Here is a 26,347-nt window from a genome sequence, read left to right on the forward strand (position 1 = left end):
CCATGGTGCATCATCTCGAGAGTCTCCACCCTAGGAATTCTATTAACTTCTTCTTTACCTCGACTCCTCCCTCTGTTGTAACCCCTCCCTCTCAGTATCTCCATCCTTCTCAAAGTGATCCTTACTGTAAGTGAGATGACGCCTCTCCTCCCCTCCCTCCCTCCCTCCCTCCCTCCCTCCCTCCCTCCTCATTCAGTCTGACTTGTAGAGCTACTGGTCTCTCTCTCTCTCTCTCTCTCTCTCACACACACACACACACACACTGAGCTGCCACTGGTCTTGTTTCGCTCCTCTCTTTCTCTGTCTCTCTGCAGTTGGAAGGATGCTGTCCTGGAGACTCCTGGGTCTGGTGGGCTTACTCATGCTCTGCAAAGGTAATGCAAACGTCTTATCTTGAGTGTTTTTCTGCCTGTATTTCTCATACAAATTGACCTTTTTCACAACAGCCATTTTGTGTCTAAAAGGCAGGGTAAACACAGGTGTGCAACCAAAATATTAATGAGGGCTTCCAACTTCCAATCCATTTAGGTGTTCCAGTGCTGGGGCCTTCATTAATTTCTAGGTTGCATCTGTGTTTACCCGCCTTTTAGACACAAAATGGCTGCTGTGAAAAGGGCCAATTAGGACTTGTTGTAATTGAGAAAGCTTGAATCTGTCTTTACTTATCGTTGAGTGAAATTGATTTTGTGAGAGAAAACTTTTGTTTGAATGCAAGAGGTAAAAGTAAGAGGCACAGCTTGCGTCTCCTCTCTGACTTAATGACTCCGCCCTCCTAGTGTGATTGACAGCCATAATCACCTGTGTGTGTGTGTGTGTGTGTGTGTGTGTGTGTGTGGGGGGGGGGGGGGTCAATGGGATGAGGTGCTTTTTTATAGCAGCCTGATCCTATTGAGGGCTGTGTGCTAATTACAGAGTATGGATCACCACCGCTAAAGGCATGTAGCCCTGATGCTAAAAGCAAATGTGTCTCAGAATACAACTAATGTGTGACAAGGGAGGCAAATTTGGCTAGTATGCACACACACACACACACACACACGGACACACACACACACACACAGAGGCTTCCAATACACACTAAACTGCCTTTAGACTAGATCCCATACAAGCTTTAGTCAGTTTAAATAGGATAAAGCGATCCAGTCTATCCTGAAAGCTAGCTTAATCCTCACATCATCGAGCTAAAGAGCCATTTAGCTAGCATGCACCGTCACTTAGCAGGAAACCAGTCTGAACTGATCCAAGTGTTTCCAGTCAGACAGAGTGAACCATTAACGCTCACCTTTGACCTCTGACCTGGCATCAAAGAGGAGACTGGTGAGGGGAGGGAGTACGGGGGGGGGGGGGGGGGGTATAGGTGAGAGACTGGAAACAAGCAAACATTAAAGACCTTGCTGTGGTGTTTTAAGTGCATCCACACACTTTTATTAAGATTCTACGCTCTTTTGTTGTTATTTGGAACCTGTTCTCTGTACTTTAAGCAAGGATGGTGGTTCACAAAAATCTACAGAAAACTGGTATGGATGAACATTCAACACATTTGTTTATATGGCAGTAGGCTACAAAGGGAATCAGGTGAGGTCCCCTTTAGAGTCGATTCCTCAACATGGATAAGCTTCACACACACAGTTGGGGTTGGGAGTCAAAGTCAACAGTCGACTCTTTGTATCTGTGGATTCAGCTTTTTTTACGTATATTTTTATCTGTATACAGCTGCTTTGGGTCAGGCTGATGACCTGTCAGTCTGACTCCAATCAATGTTATGCTTAAACGACCTCTGACCTGTTGGCTTATGTTTGTTTTAGGGATGTACAATACATATTGGATTTTCCCACGATATCCGATATGGCCGATTGCTGATATGTGCGCATTTGTTCCACCTAATTTCGGAGGACATCAAAGCCGTCAGGTCGCACTTGAAAATGAGATCTAGGTCTCAAGGTGATTCACCTGTATAAATAAAGGTTAAATAAAAAATAAAAAATAAAAAATAAAAGCCCTGTTCGAAACCGGTCCCTAGTACAGAAATAGTGGACTATAGTGTGTTGGCCATGTTGTACTAGTGTCTAGTGAATTCTCAACTGTTCATTTGATTCACTATAGTCCACTATAAAATACCCACAATGCACTGCCATTTCTAGCAAATGTACCCTACATTTTCTCCCATATACCACAATGCAATGCTGTTGTGTTTACCAAAGGAGAAGAAGAGTGAGGTAGTGTCCGAAACTCGTCAGATCTTTCCCCAAATAGTTCACTATGATAAACACTATGGGGAATAATGAGTGAGTAAATGAGTGAACCATTCCGAACATGGCTCAAGTGTCTCAAGCTGTTTTTCCATCTCTTTGTGCGTGTATGGATTCATCTGAAGCTGTTTTTCAATCTCTTTGTGCGTGTATGGATTCATCTGAAGCTGTTTTTCCATCTCTTTGTGCGTGTATGGATTCATCTGAAGCTGTTTTTTCCATCTCTTTGTGCGTGTATGGATTCATCTGAAGCGCTGGCCTGATGGGAGGAGCTTAAACAGTATGGATTCATCTGAAGCGCTGGTCTGATGGGAGGAGCTTAAACAGATGGTGTCCAGGCAGGGTGTGTAATGTCTAGTACTGATGGCAGCTCAGTGACAAGTGTCAATTCAATCAGAAAACATACTTGTGTGTCAGCCTCGACTTAGAGCCTTGCCGGTGGCAGCTAGACCGATATACTGGAACGTCACCTTGACGAGGGGTCGCAGGGGAGTCCCCAACAAAATCAGTAAATTTTGTGATTTCACTAGGATTTCAATGACTAGAAAGCCCAAGGATGCATATACTTGGTAATAGCTTTCACTCTCTCGTGTTATCTCCCCATCTACATTTTATACTCGTGTTGTTCGCGTCAGCTGCGTCGAGTCACATTTTCGCGGAGCCGCATGCAGGCTGCGCCGGCAGGCTCGCCAGGAGAGGTTCTCTGTGATGGTGACTCCCAGGAACCTGATGCTGGGGACTCTCCCCACAGCCTCTGTGTTGAAGTAGACAGGACTGTGTGTGATCTTCTTGGTAGTCCTAAAATCCATAATAATCTCCTTGATCTTTTTGTTGTGTAAGACCAGGTTGTTGCTGGCGCACCGCATTGTCATGTTCTGAACCTTGTCCCTGTATGCAGCTTCGTCATGGTCTGATATGAGTCCAATGACTGTCATATCATCCACAAACTTGACAATAGTGTTTGAGTTGTGGATGGGCTGGCAGTCATGCGTGGAGTTCATAAAGGAAGGGACTCAGCACACAGCCCTGGGGGATGCCGGTGCTCAGGGTGAGGATCGAGGATGTGTGCATGCTTTCCCAGTCTGACAGTCTCTGAGTGGCTGATAAGGAAATCCAGTGTCCAGCTGCATATGGAGGGAGTTGATCCTAGTGTGTGGGGTTTGTGGACCAGCTTGTTCAGGATGATGGTATTGAATGCCAAGCTGTTGTCAACAAACAGCATGCTGATGTAGGTGTTGGGTTTTTCCAGGTGAGAGCCGGCTGTATTAAAAGCCACACAGATGGCGTCCTTAGTTGATCTGTTTGCCCAGTAGGCAAACGGGTGTTGATCTATAGATCAGCTGGGACTCTAATATCCCTTTTAGACCGAGGTCCAACCAGGGTTATTCCCGTGCTGATTTTGGGTTTGAGAGGATTAACCCGCATTGCCCGACTCAGCTTGGCGACCCACCTCGAGAGGTGAGACATAGGCCGGACATAGGTTGATTTCAGTGTGAATGGCACCACCCGGGTTGCTAACAACCAGGGGTGGGACAAACAAATCCCATTGGTTATGAATGAGGGCACAGCCAGCTGATGTAAATGTCTGTAAAACTGATAAATACGATTTTGTCCGTTCCTGTTATAGTGGTCGGCGGGGTTATCTCTTGGGACGATGATTGGATGTGTACCATCTATGGCTCCACTCTGTGCACTGAGGGTAGCCACGGTTCAAAAAGCCTCGATTGTGTCATTGAGGCATCGTGTTTCAACTTTGTCACTTGTCACACCAGCACACATACACTTGATACACCAACCCCAAACAGGCAATGCTACAGTACTCCCTGAGTGTTGCAAACCACCACAAAGCAATGGCTAGTCTGCACCATGGCTTCACAGTAGTTTGTTGTTTGACTTTGCAGAGCTGGGCCGATCAGTTAAAGTAATGTTATGTCTGACATGTGACATGTTGTCCGCCCCGCCCATTTCTAGCCTGAGTTAATTGTCATGCATCTTTCCGGGGTTGACTCATGTGCAGGGCTGAACCCATGTTGACTGATTTGGTGTGAATTGACAAAAGAAGGGTTCAACATGTGTCAACGTCAAGTAACCCTGGTCCAACTCTGGTCATTGGTCTGAAAGTGGTATAATTTTAAATGGCTTCCCCTTGCTACTATTTCGAGCCGCCAACGTGCAAAGTTGCCAAGTGAATCTTTAAAAACTGGAACCTAATCTCTTCCCCTTGTTGAAATGAATGGACCCTCTCTGACCCGTGTTGTGTGTCCAGGCCAGGAGGAGAGCGGGGCGGGCGAGTCCTGTGACAATTTCACCGACCTGGACCTGTCCCACTGCTTCCTGGGCACCAGCCTGTACGTGCGGCTGCTGCTCTACACCCGCTCCAACCCGGACTGCGGCCGCGAGCTGAGCCACCACCGCCTGTCCTCGCAGCCGCTCTTCAACCTGTCTCGCCCCACCGCCTTCGTCATTCACGGTTACCGGCCCACCGGGGCGCCGCCCGCCTGGATCCAGCGCCTCGTGGGCCTGCTGGCCCAGCAGGAGGACATGAATGTGGTGGTGGTGGACTGGAACAAGGGCGCCGCCAATCTCAACTACTTCACCGCTGTGGCCAACACACGGCAGGCCGCACACAACCTGACCGCCTTCATTATGTCCATGCAGGTGAGAGGTGTGTGTTTGTAATGAGCTGGAGAAATAGATGTGTCTTTGTGATACTGTGTATATATAGAGAGAGAGAGGGGGCCATATCTTATGCCCAGTGCAAGTGCAAGGGCAAGCGTTATCTTTGCTAGTTTCTAGCTCTCAAAATCTCCCTTTTTTTCTTTTAATTACCACTGGGTTGCTGAAACACGTCCTTTGATGTACTGACCCAGTGATGTACTGACCCAGTGATGTACTGACCCAGTGCTAATTAAAAGAAAAAAAGGGAGGGTTTGAGAGCTAGAAAGTAGCAAAGAGAATGCTTGCCCTTTTACACTGAGCGTAAGATAATGCTTGCCCTTTGCACTGGGCGTAAGATAATGCTTGCCCTTTGCACTGGGCGTAAGATAATGCTTGCCCTTTGCACTGGGCGTAAGATAATGCTTGCCCTTTTACACTGAGCGTAAGATATGGCCGAGAGTATTTTCTACCAGTGGTTCTCAACGTGGGGTCTAGGGACCAGGGGTCCTTGAGGGTATTCCATGGGGTCCCCAGCAGATGAATTGCTCTTCACCATTATTTCATTTACAAGAAGTTAACACATTTACAGAATGTAGGCGATTTTTTTTATTTTTATTTTTATTTATTTTATCCCATTTTTATCCCCCATTAGTGCTAATTTTAATTTATTTATCCTGGTCGCTGCTCCACCCTCTGCCGAGCAGGGGAGAGCCAAAGCTGGCTCCATGCTTCCTCCGAAGCCAGCCGCTTCTTTTCAGCTGACAGGGGAAGCTTCACCGGTAGGACATAGCACGTGGGAGGATCACGCTATTCCAACGAGTTCCCCTCCCTCCGAACAGGCGCCCCGAACGACCAGAGGAGGCACCACTTCAGCGACCAGGATATTGCATGTTTTTGGTGAGGGGTTCCTATATGAAGGAAACTCCTAGGGGCACGGGGAGAACATGCAAACTCCACACAGAAAGACCCTTTTTTACGACCCCACCCGGGCGGTGGGCACTCGAGGACATGCGGACGGGCACGCACTCCTTCAGCGCTCACAGCATCCCAGGTGGGAATCGAACCCAGGACCTTCTAGCTGTGAGGCGACAGCGCTACCACTGCGCCACCATGCCCCACTAGAATGTAGATGATTGACTATAATTTGATCATAGTTTCACTGTTTTCTCCCTATCTACATTGGTATTATAGTCATGGAATTCTGCACTAAATCAAATCTTACAAGAAAAAAATAATTCTCAGATCTGGGTTCAAGAGAGAAATGGCTGTAATACACCATAACATTTTTTGCTAACCGCTATAAAACTGAAGAAGATTTCCACTCAAGCCGCATGTCTTTTGCTTGCTTTTTATTAACAGCATTTACTTGTATTTTTACTTTCAATACTTAAGTACATTTAATATCAGACAATTACTTTGGATACTTAAGTAGAGTAAATATCAGATACTTTAAGACTTTTACTCAAGTAATATTCTAATAGGTGACTTTGACTTTTACCAAAGTCATTTTCTGGTAAGACATCTATCTGTACTTTTACTCACGTGTGGCTTTCATGGCCTTTATACACCACGGTGTAAGTGTACCTTCAGTGGTGATGGAGTTTTGCCTGGGGTGTGTCTGCAGGAGGAGGGGGCCTCTCTAAGCTCGGTGCACCTCATCGGTGTCAGCCTGGGAGCTCATCTGGCCGGCTTCATAGGAGCAAACCTGAAGGGGAAGCTCGGCCGCATCACAGGTGAGGGGACACGGAGGAAAAGCAAATGGACATGGAGGAACACACAGCAGCATGAAGTGGTAGAGGAGCCATGATGTGGGGGTGGCAGAAAAGGAAAGAGTTCAAAGTAGGGATGCACGATGATATCGGCGCGCTATCTGTATCGGCTGATAAAGGCTTTAAAATTAAATATCGGCATCGGTCCGAAATGAACATTTCTGTCGATATGACAGGCCATTGAGGCCAATAAAATTATGTTTTAATTATGACCAAATGCTCAATTTAAGTAGGATCTATCTTAAAGTTTTGCTTGAAAGAAAATGCTACATCAATAAAAATATGGCCTGTTTTACATAACCTAAATTTAAGTAGTTTTCTTATTTTGTCCAGTGAATGTGTTAATTGTCTGCATCTGCCAGTGGGCCATCATGATAAGGCATATGAGTAGGCATAATAATGTTTTAATTCCACTACAGGAGCAATCTGGGAACCCATTGTTTTTTTTCTTCTTTAATATACGACCAGGATATTGCATGTTTTGGTGAAGGGGTTCCTATATGAAGGAAACCCCCGGGAGCAGTAGCGGAGCGTACACCGGGGCAGAGGGTGCGCCCGCCCCGGGCCCACTCGTCAGTGGGGCCCCATCATTTTTTTTTTTTTTTTGCATGCCAGGCCAGGCCAGGCCAGGCCTGAGTGTGAGAGCAATTCAATCAATAGACAATAACATTGGTGTGTTTAAAATGAGATATTCCACTAAATATGGCTAAAACAGATTCAAACATGCAAAAAAGGCAAAATTTTCTTCGTCGCCGGCCTTAATTGGAAAAAAAAAATAAAAAAAAATTGGGGGGATGGGGGGGCCCCCTAAGAGCTTCGCCCCCTCTGGGCTGATAGGGTCGCTCCGCCCCTGCCCGGGAGGCATGGGGAGAACATGCAAACTCCACACAGAAAGGCCCTTTTGACGACCCCACTCGAGGACATGCGGACGGGCACGCACTCCTCCAGTGCTCACAGCGTCCCAGGTGGGAATCGAACACGGGACCTTCTAGCTGTGAGGCGACAGCGCTTACCACTGCACCACCATGCCCCCACCATGGGACATTTTGACTACACACCGGTCACGTTCACGTTCGTATCGGCAAAAAATATGGTGCATCCCGTTCAAAGCAAAGATTTTCAGGGTAAAGAGCGGAACCACTTTTAAGAGAGTGCCTTGCCTTAAAGGAATGGTTCACCCAAAAATGAAAATTCAGTCATCATCGACTCACCCTCATGCCAAATGAAACACAGGTGAAGTTGTTAGTCCATAAAACACACGCAGAGGTTGCCAGCACAACTCTTTAGTTCTTTAGAGTTCCGAAAAGAGCAAAAAATGACCATAAAATGACTCCATATGCAGCTGAAGCTAAAGGATCACACAGTGAGTGCAAGAGACCTGTATATTTATAACATGATTTAGCACATGTCTTCACCACAACCATTGTTTTACCTCCAGGTTTGGACCCGGCAGGGCCAATGTTCAGAGGAGCGACACCAGACGAGAGGCTGGACCCCTCGGACGCCATGTTTGTAGACGTCCTGCACACCGACATGAACTGTGAGCATCTGAATGGCAGGGAATTTACAAAAAAACAAGCGCGAATTCGCAATAGCTGCGACCACATATGTGATTTTACAAAATGCAGGACAGCAGATGCAGCCCACCCTACTCTGCCTCTACCACCCTGCATTTTGAGATTTGACCCCCCAACCCACACACACACACACACACACACTGGTTTTAGCCAATTGGCATGAGCACAAACACACACCTTCACACACATGCACCTCCATGCCAAATGTCAGCCTCCTAGGGTGAAAACTGCCCACTAAAGCGTGGTGAACTTTTTGTGGACCAAAGCCCACAGAGTGACTTATAGAGCTGCTGGTCACAGCTAAAAAGAACAGTCTGGGCTTCAATGGAGAATTTTACTGTCCTGTTATACATTCAGGCGATGTCTCGTCATAGACGCGTGGTCAATGGGTCAGCGTGGCAGCACTATTAGCATTTAGCTGCTAGCCCAGCCCTAGTCTCACAGACAGTGGACACAGGGGGCTGGTAGACTGAGGGAGGCATTTGAACACGCCATGTTGACTGACCTGAAGATGCACAGGGAGGGACTTATTGTAGAGCTGCAGCACCTTCTACTGGTGAGTCAGCTCATTGAGATATACAACAGTATTGTTGAGTCTCCCCCACGTCCTACTGACCCAACGCTACGGGAGGTAATGTTTTGTGAACGTTCCCACACAGACTGTATCTATGGTCTAAATGCAGTTTCAGAAGCTTTTTATTTTTTTATTTTTTATTATTAAACCTTTATTTACCCAGGCGAGCAAGTAAGAACAAATTCTTATATACAAAAGCAGCCTGACAAAAAGCAATGGCCTTTTGAGGGAAGGGGGGTGGGAGGCTAAAATAAAAACAAGGTTATATACATACAAGTTAAAATTACAGTAGCAGCAAGGAGCATGTTATATACAAGTCCAAATTACAATAATAATAATAAGAGAGAGAGAGAGAGAGAGAGAGAGAGAGAAAGAGAGAGAGAGAGAGAAAGAGAGAAAGGGAAAGGGAGAGGGAGAAATAAAGCGAGAGGAAGAGAGAGAAGGAGGAGGGGGGAGAGCGGGAGCGCAATTGCCCCAATTCCTCCTGCTATCCTGGTCGTTGCCCACCCCCTCTGCTGATCTGCTGATCTGGGGGGAGTTGTAGACTAGCACATGCTTCCTCCGATACATGTGCACAGCCAGCCGCTTCTTTTCACCTGACAGTGAGGGGTTTCACTGGGCGGACGTAGCACGTGGGAGGATCACACTATGCCCCCCAGTTCCCTCACCCGAACAGGCTCCCTGACCGACAAGAGGAGGTGCTAGTGCAGCAACCAGGACACACCCTTAACCCCGTTTTCCACCCGCAGACACGGCCAATTGTACTTCCACGAACACCCGCCCAAGCCAGAGGAAACACAGGGTCTCAAACCTGCAACCCTTGTGTTGGTAGGCAGGGAATCTACCGTTGCAGTACCCGGGCATGGAGATGTCAGTTTCAGACGCTACGCTGCCTGTGTGTATACTTTTGTCAAGCCAGTTTTGAAACCACGCCCCAAACTCATTTGATTGGTCGCCGCAACTACGCCTTTCCACCCTGCCAAGCAAGCCACTCCACTCCATAATACTGATAACCGTGATCATTTTGGTCACTATAATCGTGATATGAAATCTTCATATCGTTCCATCTCTAGTCCTGCATCCCTCAGTTTGAGTTAGCATCATACAGAGATGACATCTTTACAAAAACTGTTTACAGCAGTTAGGTGTGTTAGGATGTTGCTAACAGGCTACAGAAAAAGGCTCTTTGCTAATTGCTAGATTCTGATTGGTCATCTGTTTTCTTTGCTCTGCCCCTTTTTTGGGAAACAAGTGGGGATATTTAACAGGGGTTCTCTTGGTGCAGTTTTACATTGAATCCTCACTTTCTGTGTTTTCTGTGAGCAGCATTTGGACTGAGTGGGACTCACGGTCATATTGACTACTATGCCAATGGTGGGTATGACCAGCCAGGCTGCCCCAAAACCATCTTCTCAGGTGAACACATACAAACCTACACTCACTCACACTCACACACACAAACCTACACTCACTCATACACACAAACCTACACTCACACACACACACACACACACACAAACCTACACTCACTCACTCACACACACACACACACACACAAACCGCGACCTCACCACACCACTCTCTATCTTTCTCCTGTAGGGAAGTCATATTTCGTGTGTGACCACCAGCGCTCAGTGTTCCTGTACCTGTGCGCTCTCAACCGAACCTGCAGCCTCACAGGTTACCCCTGCGCATCCTACAGTGACTTCCTGGATGGGCGATGCCTGCAGTGCGAGGCCTTTAAGCCTGCACCCTGCCCAGTGCTCGGTGAGTGATTATTTTACAAATTGTAGAAATTGCAACAAAATATTTTCTCCTACTACACGAGTGTCATGGGAGAGTCCTCAAACGTGTTTTTGTTTAGAACAGAAAAATATTTTTTTAGTGAATCTCAGAATTATGACTTCAATCTCAGAATTCTGAAAATCAATTTTCCACATGTAGCCCTAAGCCTGAAAATGAGTTTTAAAAGCCAGAAATCTCAGCAGCTGGTGAAGTAATCATTAGGTCATGGGTAGTGATGATTAACAACCATATCAATCCCCTTCTGGTATATTCTGCTCATTTTGTGTTGTGAGACAGTAAAAACAGGACTTATTGCCCCTTTAATGGAATACACTGTATAATCCAAGCTCAATCAAGACACCTGATCTGACCACATGTATGGTCTCACCTGCAGGATATGACATCAGTGGATGGAGGGATACTCTGCTGCAATTAGGCCAGACCAAAGTGTTCTTCAGCACCACCGCTACACTGCCCTACAGGAGTGAGTCCAACACACACACACACACACACACACACACACACACACACACACACACACACACACACACACACACACACACACACACACACACACACACACACACACACACACACACAGTCACAACACAAAACCACACGAGACATGAGTCATATATCACTCAACCCATACGTATACACTCCTGGTCCTTCAAAATGCATGATCCACTAAATGTCATAGTTTAAAAAAGTCCAAAGATAATCAAGATCAATCCTACTTATGAAAAATTAGTAATGTCTGCTGCAGTTTGTGGTTGATTGTAAACTCAAATAAAGAATATTTCGGATGGGATGTGGAAACGTTCTTGTTTCTTCCGATGTGACATGAACACAGCACCAGCCAGGTTCAGACTGTAATATGGTGTGTGTGTGTGTGTGTTTGTCTTGTGTGTGTTTGTGTGGCAGAGCCGAGCTACCGGGTGGACATGGTGACGTGGAACCAGTACCTCCGCTGGGGCGTGGTCTACATCCGGCTGCATAGCGGAAGGAACTACACAGAGGCCAGAATTGACCAGTGAGTCTGAAACCCCACTACCTCAAACACCTCAAGTATCTCTCTCTCCCCATTCACTGTCACTCATTCCCTGCCTCGCTCGATCAGTGTCTTCCTCTCAAAACTTAAAGAGGAACTAAACCCCAATCTGTGTAAATCCTGAGATCTAATGGTAAAAAACATGCTACTGAAATTGCCACCTGCTACTGTATTGGCTCATCTTTGGTGCCAGGTGATGTCAACTTTTCCAACTACAGATGGATTTAGACATTTTATACAACTAGATTATCAGGCCGCGTAGTCACCGTGTAAAACCATGTAAGAGCCAGACGTAAAACCACGTAAGAACCAGATGTAAAACCAGATAAGAGCCAGATGTAAAACCAGACAAGAGCCAGATGTAAAACCAGATAAGAGCCAGATGTAAAACCAGATAAGAGCCAGATGTAAAACCAGATAAGAGCCAGATGTAAAACCAGATAAGAGCCAGATGTAAAACCAGATAAGAGCCAGATGTAAAACCAGATAAGAGCCAGATGTAAAACCAGGCACCTAAGAGCAGACATAAAATCAGATAAGAGCCAGATGAAAAAACCACAAGAGCAGACATAAAACCACCTAAAGAGCAGACGTAAAACCACCTAAAGAGCAGACGTAAAACCACGTAAGAGCAGAGGTAAAACCACCTAAGAGCAGACATAAAACATAGGATTATTTTAATCTCTTAAATTCTTTGCTTTAGTGTTTTATATGTCAAAGTCTTGTTCTGCCTAGTTTCTGTTCCTCACTGGACCCCATCGAAAATAAGCAGGACTTTCCCAGCTTAGTGGGCTATCCAGGCATTCAGGCATGGACTGCATAATCGGGCACGTCGGGCAAATGCCCGGTGGCCTGGCCTGGCCTGGCCTGCAAAAAAATAATTAAAAAAAATAAAAATTTGGTGCCCGCAGTCAGGCCACTCACTGAACAGCAGGCCAGGCGCCGCCTACTGGTTTACTAGTGGTTTTATTACTTTATTCAGGGTTAAAGTGAGTGAATCTCATTGTAAAATTGGACTCGGCCCAAATTGGGCTTCAAACGGCCCAAATCTGGCTTCAAACTACCCACATCTGGCTTCAAACGATCCAAATTGGGCTTCAAACGACCCAAATTTTCCGCCGCCGCCCTTCGGACGCCGGCACGCGCATCGGCCCATATCAGCCTGGCCTGCTTGGTATCTAATGCCCGGCCTGAATTATGATCCCAGTACGCCCCTGCAGGCATTCATGTTTTTTTATGATTTATTTAATGTTTGATGTGTATTGTAGTTGCCTTGAATGCCAAATAAACCAAACCAAACCAAATAACAGCCGCGTAGTATCGGTCAGTTGTGACACAAAACGTGATGTAAATTATGACTAACAGACACCGCCCGCCCGTCCACCTAGGCAATTTTATTATAGGATTCTTTCCATACCTACCTACCTACTGACCTCCTGTTTGAGAGCTAACCTCTGCCTCCCTCTGCCCCCATGCAGTAAGCTGCTGCGGTTTGAGCAGTACACCTCCACGCGTCTGCTGGCCCAGTTCGAGGATGATCTGCAGTCCGTGCAGAAGATCTCCATACGCATCAACACCGGCAACGTGATCGGCCCTCGCTACAAAATCAGACTGCTGCGAATACGCCTCACACCGCTGGAGCGTCCCGAGAGGTCAGTGCTGAGGAGGTCATTTACATTTTTAGGCATTTATCCAGAGTGAATTGGAATGTGTGCAGCAGTAGAATAAACTGAATTCCTGGATCGCCAGCAGTACAAGTTTCAGTGCCTTGCTCAAGGACTCACGGCTGTTGGACACTCATGACTGTTGCCGGATTCTCTAACCACCAGTAATAGAAATAGAAAATAAAATCTCTACCACTTTGTGTGTGAATCTAATATTGCTGGAGTCCAGATCATCTTTGTAGAAAAAAATATGAAGATTAAATTCCTAACCTATTTTTCAAGAGGTGCTTTATATTGAAAATCAAGATCAAACACATGGATGTGGAGCTACTTTTCTCATCATTTCTCCCTGAAAACACATGATTGATTTTTACTTGTCTATCTGGCCCCTAACCAAAAACATGTTTACCATGGGAACTTATGTTTACACTAAAAACATGTTTGGTGTGAAAACTGCTAAAATCAGAGACCTCTTGTGACTAACGGCTAAAAATAGTATATTAAGAAAAGCTATAACCTCATACTTTGACCGATTTGAAAATGTTCAATTGATTTGTGCTTAGCTCGGATAGTACTTCGAAGTGCTGTAAATTATAAAATTCCACTGTGGACATTAATTAATATTACTTTTTCCCTTTCTCTCAGCCCACTGATGTGCCGCTATGACATCATCATGGAGGAGAACATGGAGGTGGCATTTCGCCCTCTGCCCTGTGACTCTCGCCTCTGACCCACTGTCCAGACACACTCTTCTTCTATGGAAACACACACACACACACAAACACATCAGCAGTAACCCAGTTGGAGGACGCGACACCCAGCCATGCTCTGGGTGCTACGGGATCTCCTGGTCCCATGCAGAGCTCCAGGGGCGTCTCAGGAAAGCTGTGAGGACCAGCTGGAACTGTTTGTAGGTGGGGGAAGCTGTTTGGACAGGCCACAGCCAGCCAGGGAAGATTTGTGTTAATCCGTCAGATTAACACAGACTGTTTCTCTGGCTGCATCTTCACCCAGGACCAAGACACCGACTATTGCAACGAGGGTGAATCAAGTGAAACTACAAACTATTATTCAGGAAATGTTCACTTTTAAGTTTAGAAGTTAAGAAGCACTGCTCTTGGGGTGTCTGGGTAGTGTAGAGGTAAAAGCATTCCCCTACCACCACGGAGATACGGGTTTAATTCCTGGCAGCGGTACTTCCGGCTTGGTCAGACGTTCCAACAGGCGACAGACACAATTGGCCGTGTCTGTGGGTGGCAAGCCGGTGGGGTATGTGTCCTGGTTGCCGCAATAGCGCCTCCTCTGGTTGGCCGGGCGCCTGTTTGGGTGGGAGGGGAACTAGGTGAATGGAATTATTTACCTATCATAATGCAAGAGGTTGTTCAAGAAATTTGAGGGCATGATTTATCAATTTCACGTTCAGATTGCATCTTATAATCGATTATTTTCGACACCCCTAAATAGAATGCCAGGATAGTGTCACATGATCCCCGACCCAGCAATCATGTGACACTATACTGGCATTCTATTGGCTGTTGATTTCTGACAGGACTGTTGTGCAACAAATCTGAGAGAAGAGAAGAGATCCAAGAGCAGACGTTTCAAGAGCACACAGAAGCAGTTTGAAGGGGGAGGGGAGGACATTTGCATGCAGGCACTGAGTTTGAGCGCGAACAGAGGAAATGTAAGTGTGAGCAGGGGATTTTTGAGTGCGAGTGCAAGAAATCTGTCTAAGCAGAAAACTTTTGAGTGTGAGAGTACAGTTTGAGGACAAGCAGAGCAAATGTAAGCACACACGGGGGCTTTTTGAGTCCAAGCGTCCAAAATCTGAACGTGAAATTGATAAATCATGCTCTCAAATTGCTTGAACGACCTGTTGCATTTACATAGGTCAATAATTCCATAGTGGGGAATAGCGCGATCCTCCCACGCGCTACTGCTGGTGAAACCCCTCGCTATCAGGTGAAAATAAGCAGATGGCGACTGTACATGTAATGGAGGAAGCATGTGCTAGTCTACAACTCTCCCCAGATTGACAGAGGGGGTGGAGCAACGACCGGGACAGTGGGGTGAATTGGCCGAGTACAATTTGGGAGAAGAAACTTGGGGGGGTGACGACGACTTAATCAAAAAAGTAGCACTGCTCTCGGTTTCTAAATCATTACATTTACATTACGTCATTTAGCAGACGCTTTTATCCAAAGCTACTTACAATATTACATTTTGCCAACAGTAGAAAAATCAACTATGCAACACAATCTATGGCAGCTATGACTTTTTGAAGGAATAAGTAACATTATTATTATTTCATTGCTGCTGAGGTGTCACCAAGACAAATCCATATACATTTATTGTACTTTGTGAATAAAGTGATTCTTGCTCAGATTGGCAGCTGGATGCTCCTTATGTAGCCATGACATGAATAACTGAAGCTACATGCCAACATAAGTTAAATGGTCACGTATAATGTATGTTCATGACCTTGGAAAATCCCTTTACATAATTAAAGAATATATGAGAAAATTAGCAAATGCTCAAAACCTAACTTAGTTTTTGCTTTGTCAACCAACAGTGATATAAAATATTTTCACAAATCTTAACTAGATGCGCTTCAATGCAGAGACTGAAAGTGCAGCCTCCCTCTCTGTGCCTTTTCCCAGCGGGTCTCAGCCTTTTTGGTTTGTGACCCTCTGAAGCCAGTGTGAATTCAACTCCTGACCTGCAGCTGCTGTAAATATGCACAACTGTGGTCAACTTTTGACACAAACTCATTTGTTACATCTCAGGTCATTTCACTTGATTAATTAATCTGGAAAAAAATGCAATTAACAAGTAAAATATGTTATTTAAAGTTTTCAGATCCCCCAAATAATCTCACAACCCACCTGAGGGTCCGACCACCAGGCTGAGAGCCACTGCCTTATATACATGACAGTGATTCTGCTATGAAGTTTGTCCAGAACATGTATAACCAGTCATAAGCTTTTGTAATAAAGTCTGTGTAAACATTTTGTAGTTGACTGGTAAAATAGTGCATTAGTGACTTGTACATTTTGGAACTTGGATACCCATGCCAGGCAGAGCAGCCAACATGATATAAATTAGGTCAACCTAGCTGGCTGGTAAATACTGAAAGTGGGCAATGAGCAGCACCCTCACCCTCCACAGAGATATGAGCAGGGGATGATGAGAGAGGAAACCACAGACAGCCGAACTCTGACCGACATTCAAAATATGCTAGAATGAAAAGTTGCGATGCATCCGGCCACCAGGCATGAAACAAAACACATCTAGACTATCTATACATTTCTCAGTTTAGACTTTGGCATCTGATTTGAAGACAGGTGGGATTTCACCCACTACACACCAAGCAGCGGTTTATCTGACTGAGCTAGAGCCAGGGACTGCCCAGTGTCCATCAGCTTATTGATATCAGTGTTCAAACTACTGATGATAAAGAAGCATGTGGCATCTAACAGTCAGCAGCTTATCATGTGAACATTTCTGATGCCAGAGTTTGATGCAGGGATGAACCAACAACCTTCTGGACCACATCCCTATGTTTATCTGGGTGAGGTACAGCCCACTAACTCTGGCACAGAGCTGGGCAATATAGAGGGTATGCACCGACGTCACTTTCCCACTGGAACACGCCCCAAGTTGCCAACGCACAGACTCTGTGCATTGAGATAACACCTGTGGTGTTAGTGGTGGGGGGGACAGTTGAACATCACCTTTATCTGGAAGCGCCCTTAGTTAGTTTCTGTCAAACGGCTGTATATGCTTCACAAGCTTTTAACTGAGGCAGTACGTGGCGCCTGTTTACAGGTAGTTGCTGTTCTCTAGCATGGGGGCGCAGTCGGAGGGTGGGGACGCACGAGACAGAAGGGTTTTGGGTTGTTCGTTGCAGTTGCCCTGGCATGTCTTTTTTCCTGTGAGGTTTAGATAACCTGTGTTCTGTTTGTTTGGCGTGTTTTATGGTGTGTTCAGGCCTTAGGTAGTTTGGGAAAATCAAAAAAAATTATTTAGGGGGAAATGTTTGATTCCTTTTGGGGGGGAAGGTGTTATATGAGATTTTTGATAAATTATCAGTAATGTGGATATAATGAGTAGGTGGGTAAAGACAAATAATAGAACAGCAGAACATTCTGGTAAGTTCAGAAAATTACATCACTTTACTGTAATGCAGCCTTTAAAATAAGGAAGACAATGCTTATCCCATATCACCATATCCAAAATCTAAGACCATACAGTATAGTCTCATATCACCATATTACCAGTAGGCTATTACCAGTGGTGGAGGAAATCCTCGGTTTTATAAAACCGATGAAAAGCTGAGCTGTTTTTATTATGTCATTTCACTCTTTGTTTGAAATAAAGGGATTAATTCTAAACCTGAACACACTGCTGCTCATATCTGGTCAACTGTTAAAATATGCATCAGCAGAGTAACACTGACAAAAGACATCAGATCTGTGTTTGTACCTTGTACGCTTGTTTTGAACACATTTTGCTTATGGTATGTGCCTTAGTTTTGAACACATTTTGCCTATAAGTTAGCCTTTATTTATCCCCATGGGGAAATTCATCCTCTGCATTAGACCCATCCTCTACTAGGAACCTTCCTAGAACTAGGAGCAGTGGGCAGCTGCAGTGCAGCGCCCGGGGACCAACTCCAGTTCTTTTGCCAATGCCTTGGTCAGGGGCACTGACAGGAGTATCTTATGGTATGTGCCTTGTTTTGAACACATTTAGCTTATGTGCCTTAGTTTTGAACACATTTTGCTTATGTGCCTTAGTTTTGAACACTTTTTGCTTATGGTACAGTATGTGCCTTAGTTTTGAATATCAGCCAATCAGAGATTTGGCTTTAGATTGTTGTCCATGCTAATGCTGCTCAGTCAAGCTGACATGGCATCAAAATGACAATTGTGCAACATGAATGAGGTAAAGTTTGCTTAGTTTGTTGAATCAGAATTTGTTAAAAGTATTTGTCAAATACAACTTACAAGTAGGTCTCGTGCCTCAATCTAATTTTGTATGACCTTCATGTGGTCCAGTCAGATAAGAACCCCAAGTTTAGTCCATGCAGCTTTTTTGCTCTTCTTCACACTAATCAGAAAACATCAGCCTCAGGTCTAGCAAAAATCACAGTAAAAACAAGTTCCTGAAGCTCACATGCACATATTTAAGTCAAGCAGGGGCGGGCTGGGACCATAATTCAGGCCGGGCATTAGATACCATGCAGGCCAGGCCAACACACGCAGACACACATGCCGGCGACAAACAATTTGGGCCGTTTGAAACAAGCGATTTGGTGAATCTATAATGCTAACGTGATGTTACATGTTACCTATTTGTTCATTAACGAATTCAACATTGCCTAGATAACTGCAAGTATAATATGAAGACGTAAAAACAAAAACATGCCTCTGAGTCTGTACATAAGCTTCACCGCAAACTGCATTTAAGGAAGAGTGCAGTGTCCTGTCTTGTCTCGTCTGAGGTTAAATGCAAATACAAAAATAAATTTTTACAAGCTTCCGGTGACTTTTGGGGTATGTCAGATAATATAGACACTGATTTGCACATTTAGTCAGAGTTGATATGTGCACAAGTGTACCAAGTTTGTAGTAAGTAATATGTAGTAAGTAATAGTAGCAGCAGTGGTGGTGGTGGTGTTGAGCCAAATGGTGGCTGTCAAAGAGGCTCATTAGGCAATGGACTTTTTCTAGGCAAAGTGTCATAATTTCAAATCCTAGGTTCCTGATAAGCTTAGATTTGTTAGCCATGAGTGGACAGCTTACTGAGGTGTTGCTTTTGTGGTGTTCTGAGTCCATTGGATGAAGATAGTGTGCTGCTTCTACACTTCTGATCATGGTTATAGATGTGCTCAGTGAGGAAAGGATTAAACAAACTGTTCCTGAATGGTGATCCAAGTAATTGGTTTCACAATGAAAAGCCAATGCTTTTGTAGTAGTGGTGGTGGTAGTCATAAACCTGGTCTAGTGGTCTGCATAAGCACAAGGCCAGAATTTGAACCATTTGTCATTAATTAAATTCAAATCCTAACAGTTACTAGGTACTCCACATGGTACATTCATAGTGTCCCTGTATAGGTATAACAAGATGACTATTCAGGTTGTGTGTAAATCACCCTTCAAGTCAAACTGTTAGTGGCTTAATAGGTTATCAGTTAACAAGTTACTTGTCGCTGTGTGACGGTCCCGTTTATTATTTATGTTTCACATTCCCACTGCACCTTCCCTTTGCTTTATGTAGTTTGTTTATATGCTTTGATTCTTGTCTTCTGTTTTGCTCTCAGGACTCTGGGAGGGCAGATTGGCTGATCAGCTAATTGGAGTGCACCTGGGCCCGGTGCTCACTCCAGCTTTAAAACTCTGCCCTCCTGGCTGAGGCTGTTAGATTTGATTTCATTCCTTTCTTCTCCCCACCCTGCACTCACCTCAACATTTTGCTTTATCCATGCAACACCCTTCACACACTAGACTCATCCACACATGCCTTACACTACTGACTTACTGATTCTCACATGTCATGGTTTATTTAGTTTGGTTTGGGTTAATAAATACTTTATGTTTTGAAGTTACACCGACGTTTCCCTTGTCTTTTGTTATGCCTCTTGGTTCCCCTAGGCCAGGGTCATAACAGCTGTCATTCAGATGTTTTAAAAAGGTAACGTTGGGGACAGTGGACATCTACAAGTTGGCAAAAAAAGTGTAAGCTCAAGTTTGACTAAAGGAGTTTATGTAATGCATAAAAAACTGGGACAAAAGACAGCAAAAGAGGCAGATATATGATTCAAACAATAGATTTTTATTGCAAATAATAGTTTGTATGAAATTAAAAACTTAAAGTAAAAAGAAATGTATCAATCCATTTTGTCCTTGTGTGGGGCTGAGTCGGGGTTTCTGGACTGTAAAGGGACTGTCGAGTCTTGGAGTCTGAGTCAGGGCTATGATTTGATTGTCCTATTATGTCGGATGTGATTGAGCATGAGGATGCCTTCTTCTATTTCGTCTGTGGTCATTTGAGTTGGTGATGTGTGTGTGCAAGTTGAAGGTTAAAGGTTGAATTGGATATTAAAAGTACACACCACAGAGCCCAACTCTGATTGATTAGCTCAGAGTGCTGTCAGTCACACTGCAGGATTAGGTGGTTGTGTATATATATATATATATATGTGTGTGTGTAGGTGTATGTGTGTGTGTGTATGTACTGACACCTCTGTGTGGAGGCATCCTGGGAGTTGGAGTGACAGCAGTGACGGCCATGTTATGGCAGTGAAGGGTTTGTTTCAATAAAAGTAAAAAATAATAAAAATAATTTCAAAATGGTTACACATTATTTTTACAACTTTAGATCAGGGATGTCCAGAGATGACCCAGAAAAAATGTGGGCTCATTCGGGCAAATGGCCTAGGAGGAGTTTGCAAAAATAGGTTTTTGAGAAAATGCAAGATGGCGGAAAATCTAGCAGACTGAAATGGGCATGGCCTAGTTGGTTAGATGCATAATGCTCCAGGGAATCCAGTAGACGTGGAATTTTGATTCTAGGACTCACCGTTAAGTTATAAACCCAAAACATGGAATTGGCTGTTATAGCTGCACCATCTGGTGGATTAATGTAATTTTCTTCTCTAAGTAGTGGCTGACATGTTGAACGTATGTGGAAGGTTTGAGTGATGTGGGGCTTATGATTTCTGAGATCCACACACTTTTACGTCAGGACAAGAACAAAAACAAACACACAAAAGTTTAGAAATGTATCATTTCAAAATGGTTTCACGTATGCAAATTCTTTTTACAACTTTAGATCAGGGAAGTCCAGAGATGATGCATAAGGTTTGGGCTCATTCGGGCAAATGGCCTAGGAGGAGTTTGTCAAAAATAGGTTTTTGAGAAAATCCAAGATGACCACTGATATTGTAGTTTAGGCCAAGACACAACATAGGCTCCTTGCTTTCCACCTCTCTGCACCTGTTTTCTTCACCATTTTGGCACCATTGAACAGCAAGCCTGGCTGCCTGCCTGCTATCTGCGCAACACATACTGGCCTGCTGTTCAGTGAGTGGCCTGGCCTGCAAAAAAAAAAAAAAAATGCAGGCCATGCCAGGCCACCGGGCATCTGCCCGAAGCGCCCGATGGTGCAGTCCGCATCTGAAGTCAAGAACACATGACACAATTGAATGGTGATGCACTAGGATCAGAATGAACTTCCATGGACACGTCTGCTGCTTTAAACACAGACGACAGTGAGGCAGTCAAGAGTGAAACAAAAATGTTTTATTGGGGTCACCTGCAGGACCTTTGGTCAGTAGTCTGTAACGTCTGGCCTGGGATACATAACATCTAGAAAACAAATACCAACTACATAGAAGCTGTTGCATCAAACCTCTTCCTATAGTATCAACCATGACATCATCTTTCTTCATTAACAAAACAGTCAGAAAGCAGCAGGACCCAGAAAAAAGTGGTCAAACTTAATGGTGATGCATACTTCACTGATAAATGGGTGGTTATATTGATGAATGATGGCAGGAAAGAAATCAATAAGTGTACGAACAATGATCATGTGACAGTCATTTATAGTAGCCTATTGTAACTAGGGATGCATGATGTCGACACGTCATCTGTATCGAAGGCATAAAAAAAAGTACAGGAGAGACTTTATATTCTCTCAAATTGGGTGGAGGGAAATAACGCATATTCTGTATTGGCAATTGGTCAAAAGAGTTGAAAAATATCATAAAAAAGAAGAAAAATACTGTGCATCCCTAATTGTAACCACACTGACACTAGAGATGTGGGGATTTATTTCGTTTCGAGATCTGTAACACTACAGACTTGCACATTCAACCAGCAGACTTTTGATTAAAAGAAAAATGTTAAAAAATAATTACTTTGCAGTCACCAGCAGGCTCCTATGTGAAAAGAGAAATGGGAGAAGAGAAAGCAACAAAGACACAAATAAAAACAAAATAACAAAGATCATACAGCTGCAGAATGTGAAGATGAAGAAGGGTCTCCAGCACCGCAGACATCCAAGTTTCACTTTGATTAAATGCATCACTGCCAGTCTGTCATGCCAACATGTCGCCACACAATATCCACTGTGCTGCTTTTCAGGAAGGGAAGCGCTCTCTTCCATTTGGTTGGTTATAAAAACTCAGTGCGGTGCAGACGACTGGCGTTTCATTATGTACAGTATCACCAGTTGGCACCTAGAATGGGAGAGAGAGACAGAGAAAGAGACAGTGCGAGGTCAGCTGGATTCAAAGCAGTTCAGAGAAATTGGGGTCATATTTTCACAGACATATTATGGTTAATATAGACATATTTTCTGTGAAGCCCTCTGGGACATGCTTGTGAATTATGGCTATACAAATAAACTTGACTTGTCAGGGCTAAAGGGGTCAGAAGTGGCTTTAACTGAAAACGGAAACAAACAGATTTGTGAAGAGAAAGCAGAGGTGAGAGGACAGGATTGGACTGGCTCAGATCTGATTAGCTTGTGATCAATGGGGAGGAGGGGAGGGAAGGGGTAAAAAATAAATAAATAAATTGTTGGGTATACATATCCAGAAATGTGTTCCAATAATAGGTTAAGCCTTAACCAATTACCCGTTAAAAGAGCGTGGTGCAGGTAAAAATAAAAATAAAAATTACAGTTAGTTCTCAAGATTCTTATGAAAATATCCCCAAAAAACTCAAACTAAATTAAAACATGCCCCCAGGGCAGAAATATTGAGAAAAAAGCCATCTGTGCAGATAACACCTGTGATGGCACTTGGGCTACTGTACTTACTGTAATAATAATATAGTCAATGCGTACAGCAGAAAACATTCCAAAACACCAGACGTACGAAAATTATCGTATTTGTATGATAATTTACCACCAAAACCAGGATTTTTACCCTCTGTCTGGTACGATAGTTTGACTGTTTACTTTCAGTTTAGTTTGGGCTCTATCTATGGTTAATATGGCACTTCCTAGTTTCAGTAGTCAAACATAACTAGAAGTAAAAGCTAGTTGAGTCCCAATATGCAATCGGTTTTTCAAAATATCGCCTATTTGGAAATATAATTTGGGGACCGACCATCTCAGCTCGTGTAAGCCGGCTGTAGAATGGTCTGAGGTGGATAACTTTATCGTCGGAGACGGACGCAAGTGGCACTCGCTGGAGCTCAAGAGGAGAGCAGTTTCAGCTACAGAGGGGAGGAGTTTTAGCTGCAGAGTGGAGGTGATGTACTTCAGTAAGCGGCCTCTCGACGGGCGGACAGACCGGGACAGACGGTCGGCGGACGGAGATAATGTTCCGAGGGAACATTTATTGATTGTGTATTAAAATCATCACAGATGTTATTGCTAGATTTGTGGGTTTTTATGTGAGCTTGCCAGATGCCTCACAAAAACCAGTCTAGATGCAGCTATGTGTGGGGAAAAAACAAAAAAGAATCCTAATTACTACATAAAAGTCCCACATATTAATGCAAAGTGGTGTCTAACCTGCATCATGCTCTTCAAGGCAACCAGTGGGCCTCAGATCGCCATCTAGTGGGCAGCGGAGGCAGAAATGGCCAAAATTTGGTTAGATTAAAATAAAAAATGTGCTCAAGAATTCACATTATAAAACACAATTAAAATGCATAATTTCAATAACTCGTTTTTTGTGTGAGCTTTTTTCCACATTTATTTGGGATGGTGCTCCCAATCAGAACCCCCGGGTTAAAGAAAACAGGGGTTTTGGTGGAAAAGTTATCCACTGTTGTCCTTTGGCCTGATCTGCACCTTTGGCAACATGCGTGTCCAAGATCATGCCAAATTGGAGCGCATGGTCAAGACAGCAAGCAGGATCACTGGGTCGATCAGGTGTCTGCAGCACAGTTGTACGATGACCTTATTCTTAAAAAGGCTGATCAGATCCTCAATGATCCTACCCACCCTCTCCACCTGAACTTCCGCATGAGCAGCAGGTCAAATGGCAGAATCCTGCAGCAGAAAATCTGAAGGATTCTGAGAATAAAATCATTATTCTGAAAATAAAGTTCGAATTTTGAGTTTAATGTCAGAATTCTGAAAATGAAGTTTAATATTCTGGGGGGGGGAAAGTCACATTTCTGAGAAAAAAAAGTCGGAAGACTTCTGAGAGGGAATTTGTCAGAATTCAGACTTCAATGTCAGAATTTTGAGAAAAAGTTAGAATTTCCGAAGATTTCCTGTTTCGTCCTCTTTGGAGACACCTATGGCGATGAGCTCATAAATGCTGCAATACTGAAAATGCATAGGCTTCCGTCAATGGGCCATAGGCTCAATCACCATTGTGCTAACTTAGTCGGTGATAGTGATTTAACAAACATTTATTTATTTCCTGATTTAGATTTCTCTACTGTTGACAAAATGTAATATTGCAAGTCGCTTTGGATAAAAGCGTCAAATGCCAAATGACGTAATGTAAATGTAATTATTTAGAAACTGAGCAGTGCAACTTTTTTGGATTAAGTCGTCATCAACCCCACCCGTTTTTTCTCCGCAATTGTACTTGGCCAATTCCCCCTGCTGCCCCACCCCCTCTGCTGAGAGCCATAGACACACACATGCTTCCTCAGATACATGTGCACTTTGTGCAGTTGCCAGCCGCTTCTTTTCACCCGACAGCGGGGAGCTTCACTGTCAGGACGTAGCACGTGGGAGGATCATGCTATTCCCACCAGTTACCTTCCGCCCCGAACAGGCGACTCGACCGCTAGTGCAGCGACCAGGTCACATACCCTCATTCCGGCTTCCCACCCGCAGACACCAGCCAATCATGCCTGTATGGACGCCCGACCAAGCCAGAGGTAACACGGGGGCGCGAACCTGCGACCCTCGTGTTGGTAGGCAGGGAATCTACCCCTACACTTAACAGACATTTATTGACATGAAAATCTTTGTGATTATCACTTTAAAGTCAGAATTCTGATATTGTCAAAATTCTGAGATTAAAGTCAGAATTTTGAGAATAAAGTCAGCATTCTGAATTTGAATACCGATGTACCAAAATTTGAATGCCTGGGGTCCTTATATTTTTCTGATGTCAAAATGGGGTCACAAGCCAAAAACTTTTGGGAACCCCTGTTGACTGTATCAAAGATTGACATCATGACAGCTCCCCAAAATTGAAGCAAAAACACCATGATCACCCCCTGGTGGCTGGCTACAGTATAGGTCATAAATCTCACCCCCTCCATGTTAGCAGATAAGTACACGTCAAATCCCTCCCCCCCAAAGATGGTCTCTGACATTTTAGGTAGTTCTTATCAAATCACACTGATGTATGTTCAAGTGCTCATTTTTCTGACAAGTTTGTTTTAATTAGTTATTTGACTACCGTAAATTCCGGACTATAAGCCGCGGCTTTTTTCCCGTTTTTTGGCCCCTGCGGCTTATATAACGGTGCGTCTTATCTATGGATTTTTTCAGAAAAAAAAAAAAAAAAAAAAAAAAATCTCTCTTTTTTAGCACTCTTTCTAACTATAAATCCACTTCTGTTTTAATTTCCTCTCTTGCCCTCTTTTCACCACACCGCGGACACTGTGTGCACTGTAAAAATAAACAACGGTGGTGTTGTGTTATGTTGTTTTGTTGAAATGTTGTAATACGGTAAATGGGAGCTTCCTCAAACAGCCATCTCTTCCCGACAATCCCCTCTGTGCGTGACCACTTACATATGGTAATTACGGTAAGCAAACGGCCACTCGGGCAACAACTCCCTCCCCCGACTACCAGGAGAAAATCACAAACTTCGGCGAATTCACACAAAGGAAGATCAAGGAATATTCACAACAAGACGAGCAGTAGAAGCAACACTCTCACTTACCATGGGGAAGGTACGCAGAAATTCACACGAGGCAGCTTTCAAGTTGAAAGCAGTCAATCTCGCATTAAAAGAGAGCAGCCGCCGATCAAACAGAGCAGCCGCGCGTAACCTGGGCAAAAGGGACTGTCCGTCCGGGGGAG

At 44.2% G+C, this 26,347-nt stretch overlaps 2 protein-coding genes across 5 annotated transcripts in view; one reads left to right on the forward strand and one right to left on the reverse strand.

Moving 5' to 3' along the window:
* Positions 1-322: 322 nt before the first annotated feature.
* On the forward strand, positions 323-14,057 carry lipib (lipase, member Ib; the record flags this gene model as incomplete). The annotated part of the gene is made up of 10 exons (XM_083632008.1): positions 323-374; positions 4,516-4,907; positions 6,532-6,640; positions 8,115-8,216; positions 10,154-10,243; positions 10,427-10,594; positions 11,007-11,096; positions 11,537-11,645; positions 13,142-13,315; positions 13,973-14,057. The coding sequence occupies 10 exons, from the start codon at positions 323-325 to the stop codon at positions 14,055-14,057; spliced, it is 1,371 nt and encodes a 456-aa protein (XP_083488134.1).
* A 7,556-nt stretch (positions 14,058-21,613) lies between these two features.
* LOC310772246 (uncharacterized protein) overlaps positions 21,614-26,347 on the reverse strand; it is a 45,375-nt gene continuing 40,641 nt past the window's right edge. For 3 of the 4 annotated variants that reach the window (XM_083632000.1, XM_083632001.1, XM_083631999.1), the window contains 2 exons: positions 23,858-23,902; positions 21,614-22,571 (listed from right to left, as the gene is read on the reverse strand). Coding sequence is in view for 2 of the 4 variants with exons in the window: in XM_083632001.1 (XP_083488127.1) it covers positions 22,558-22,571; positions 23,858-23,902 (59 nt within the window). In the remaining 2 variants the exon portion in view is untranslated. The remainder of the gene's footprint in view (positions 22,572-23,857; positions 23,903-26,347) is intronic. The other variant, XM_083632002.1, reaches the window with a different exon arrangement.

This window comes from Poromitra crassiceps (genome assembly GCF_964638095.1).
Source record: "Poromitra crassiceps genome assembly, chromosome: 2".
In the NCBI taxonomy this organism is placed as follows: Eukaryota; Metazoa; Chordata; class Actinopteri; order Beryciformes; family Melamphaidae; genus Poromitra; species Poromitra crassiceps.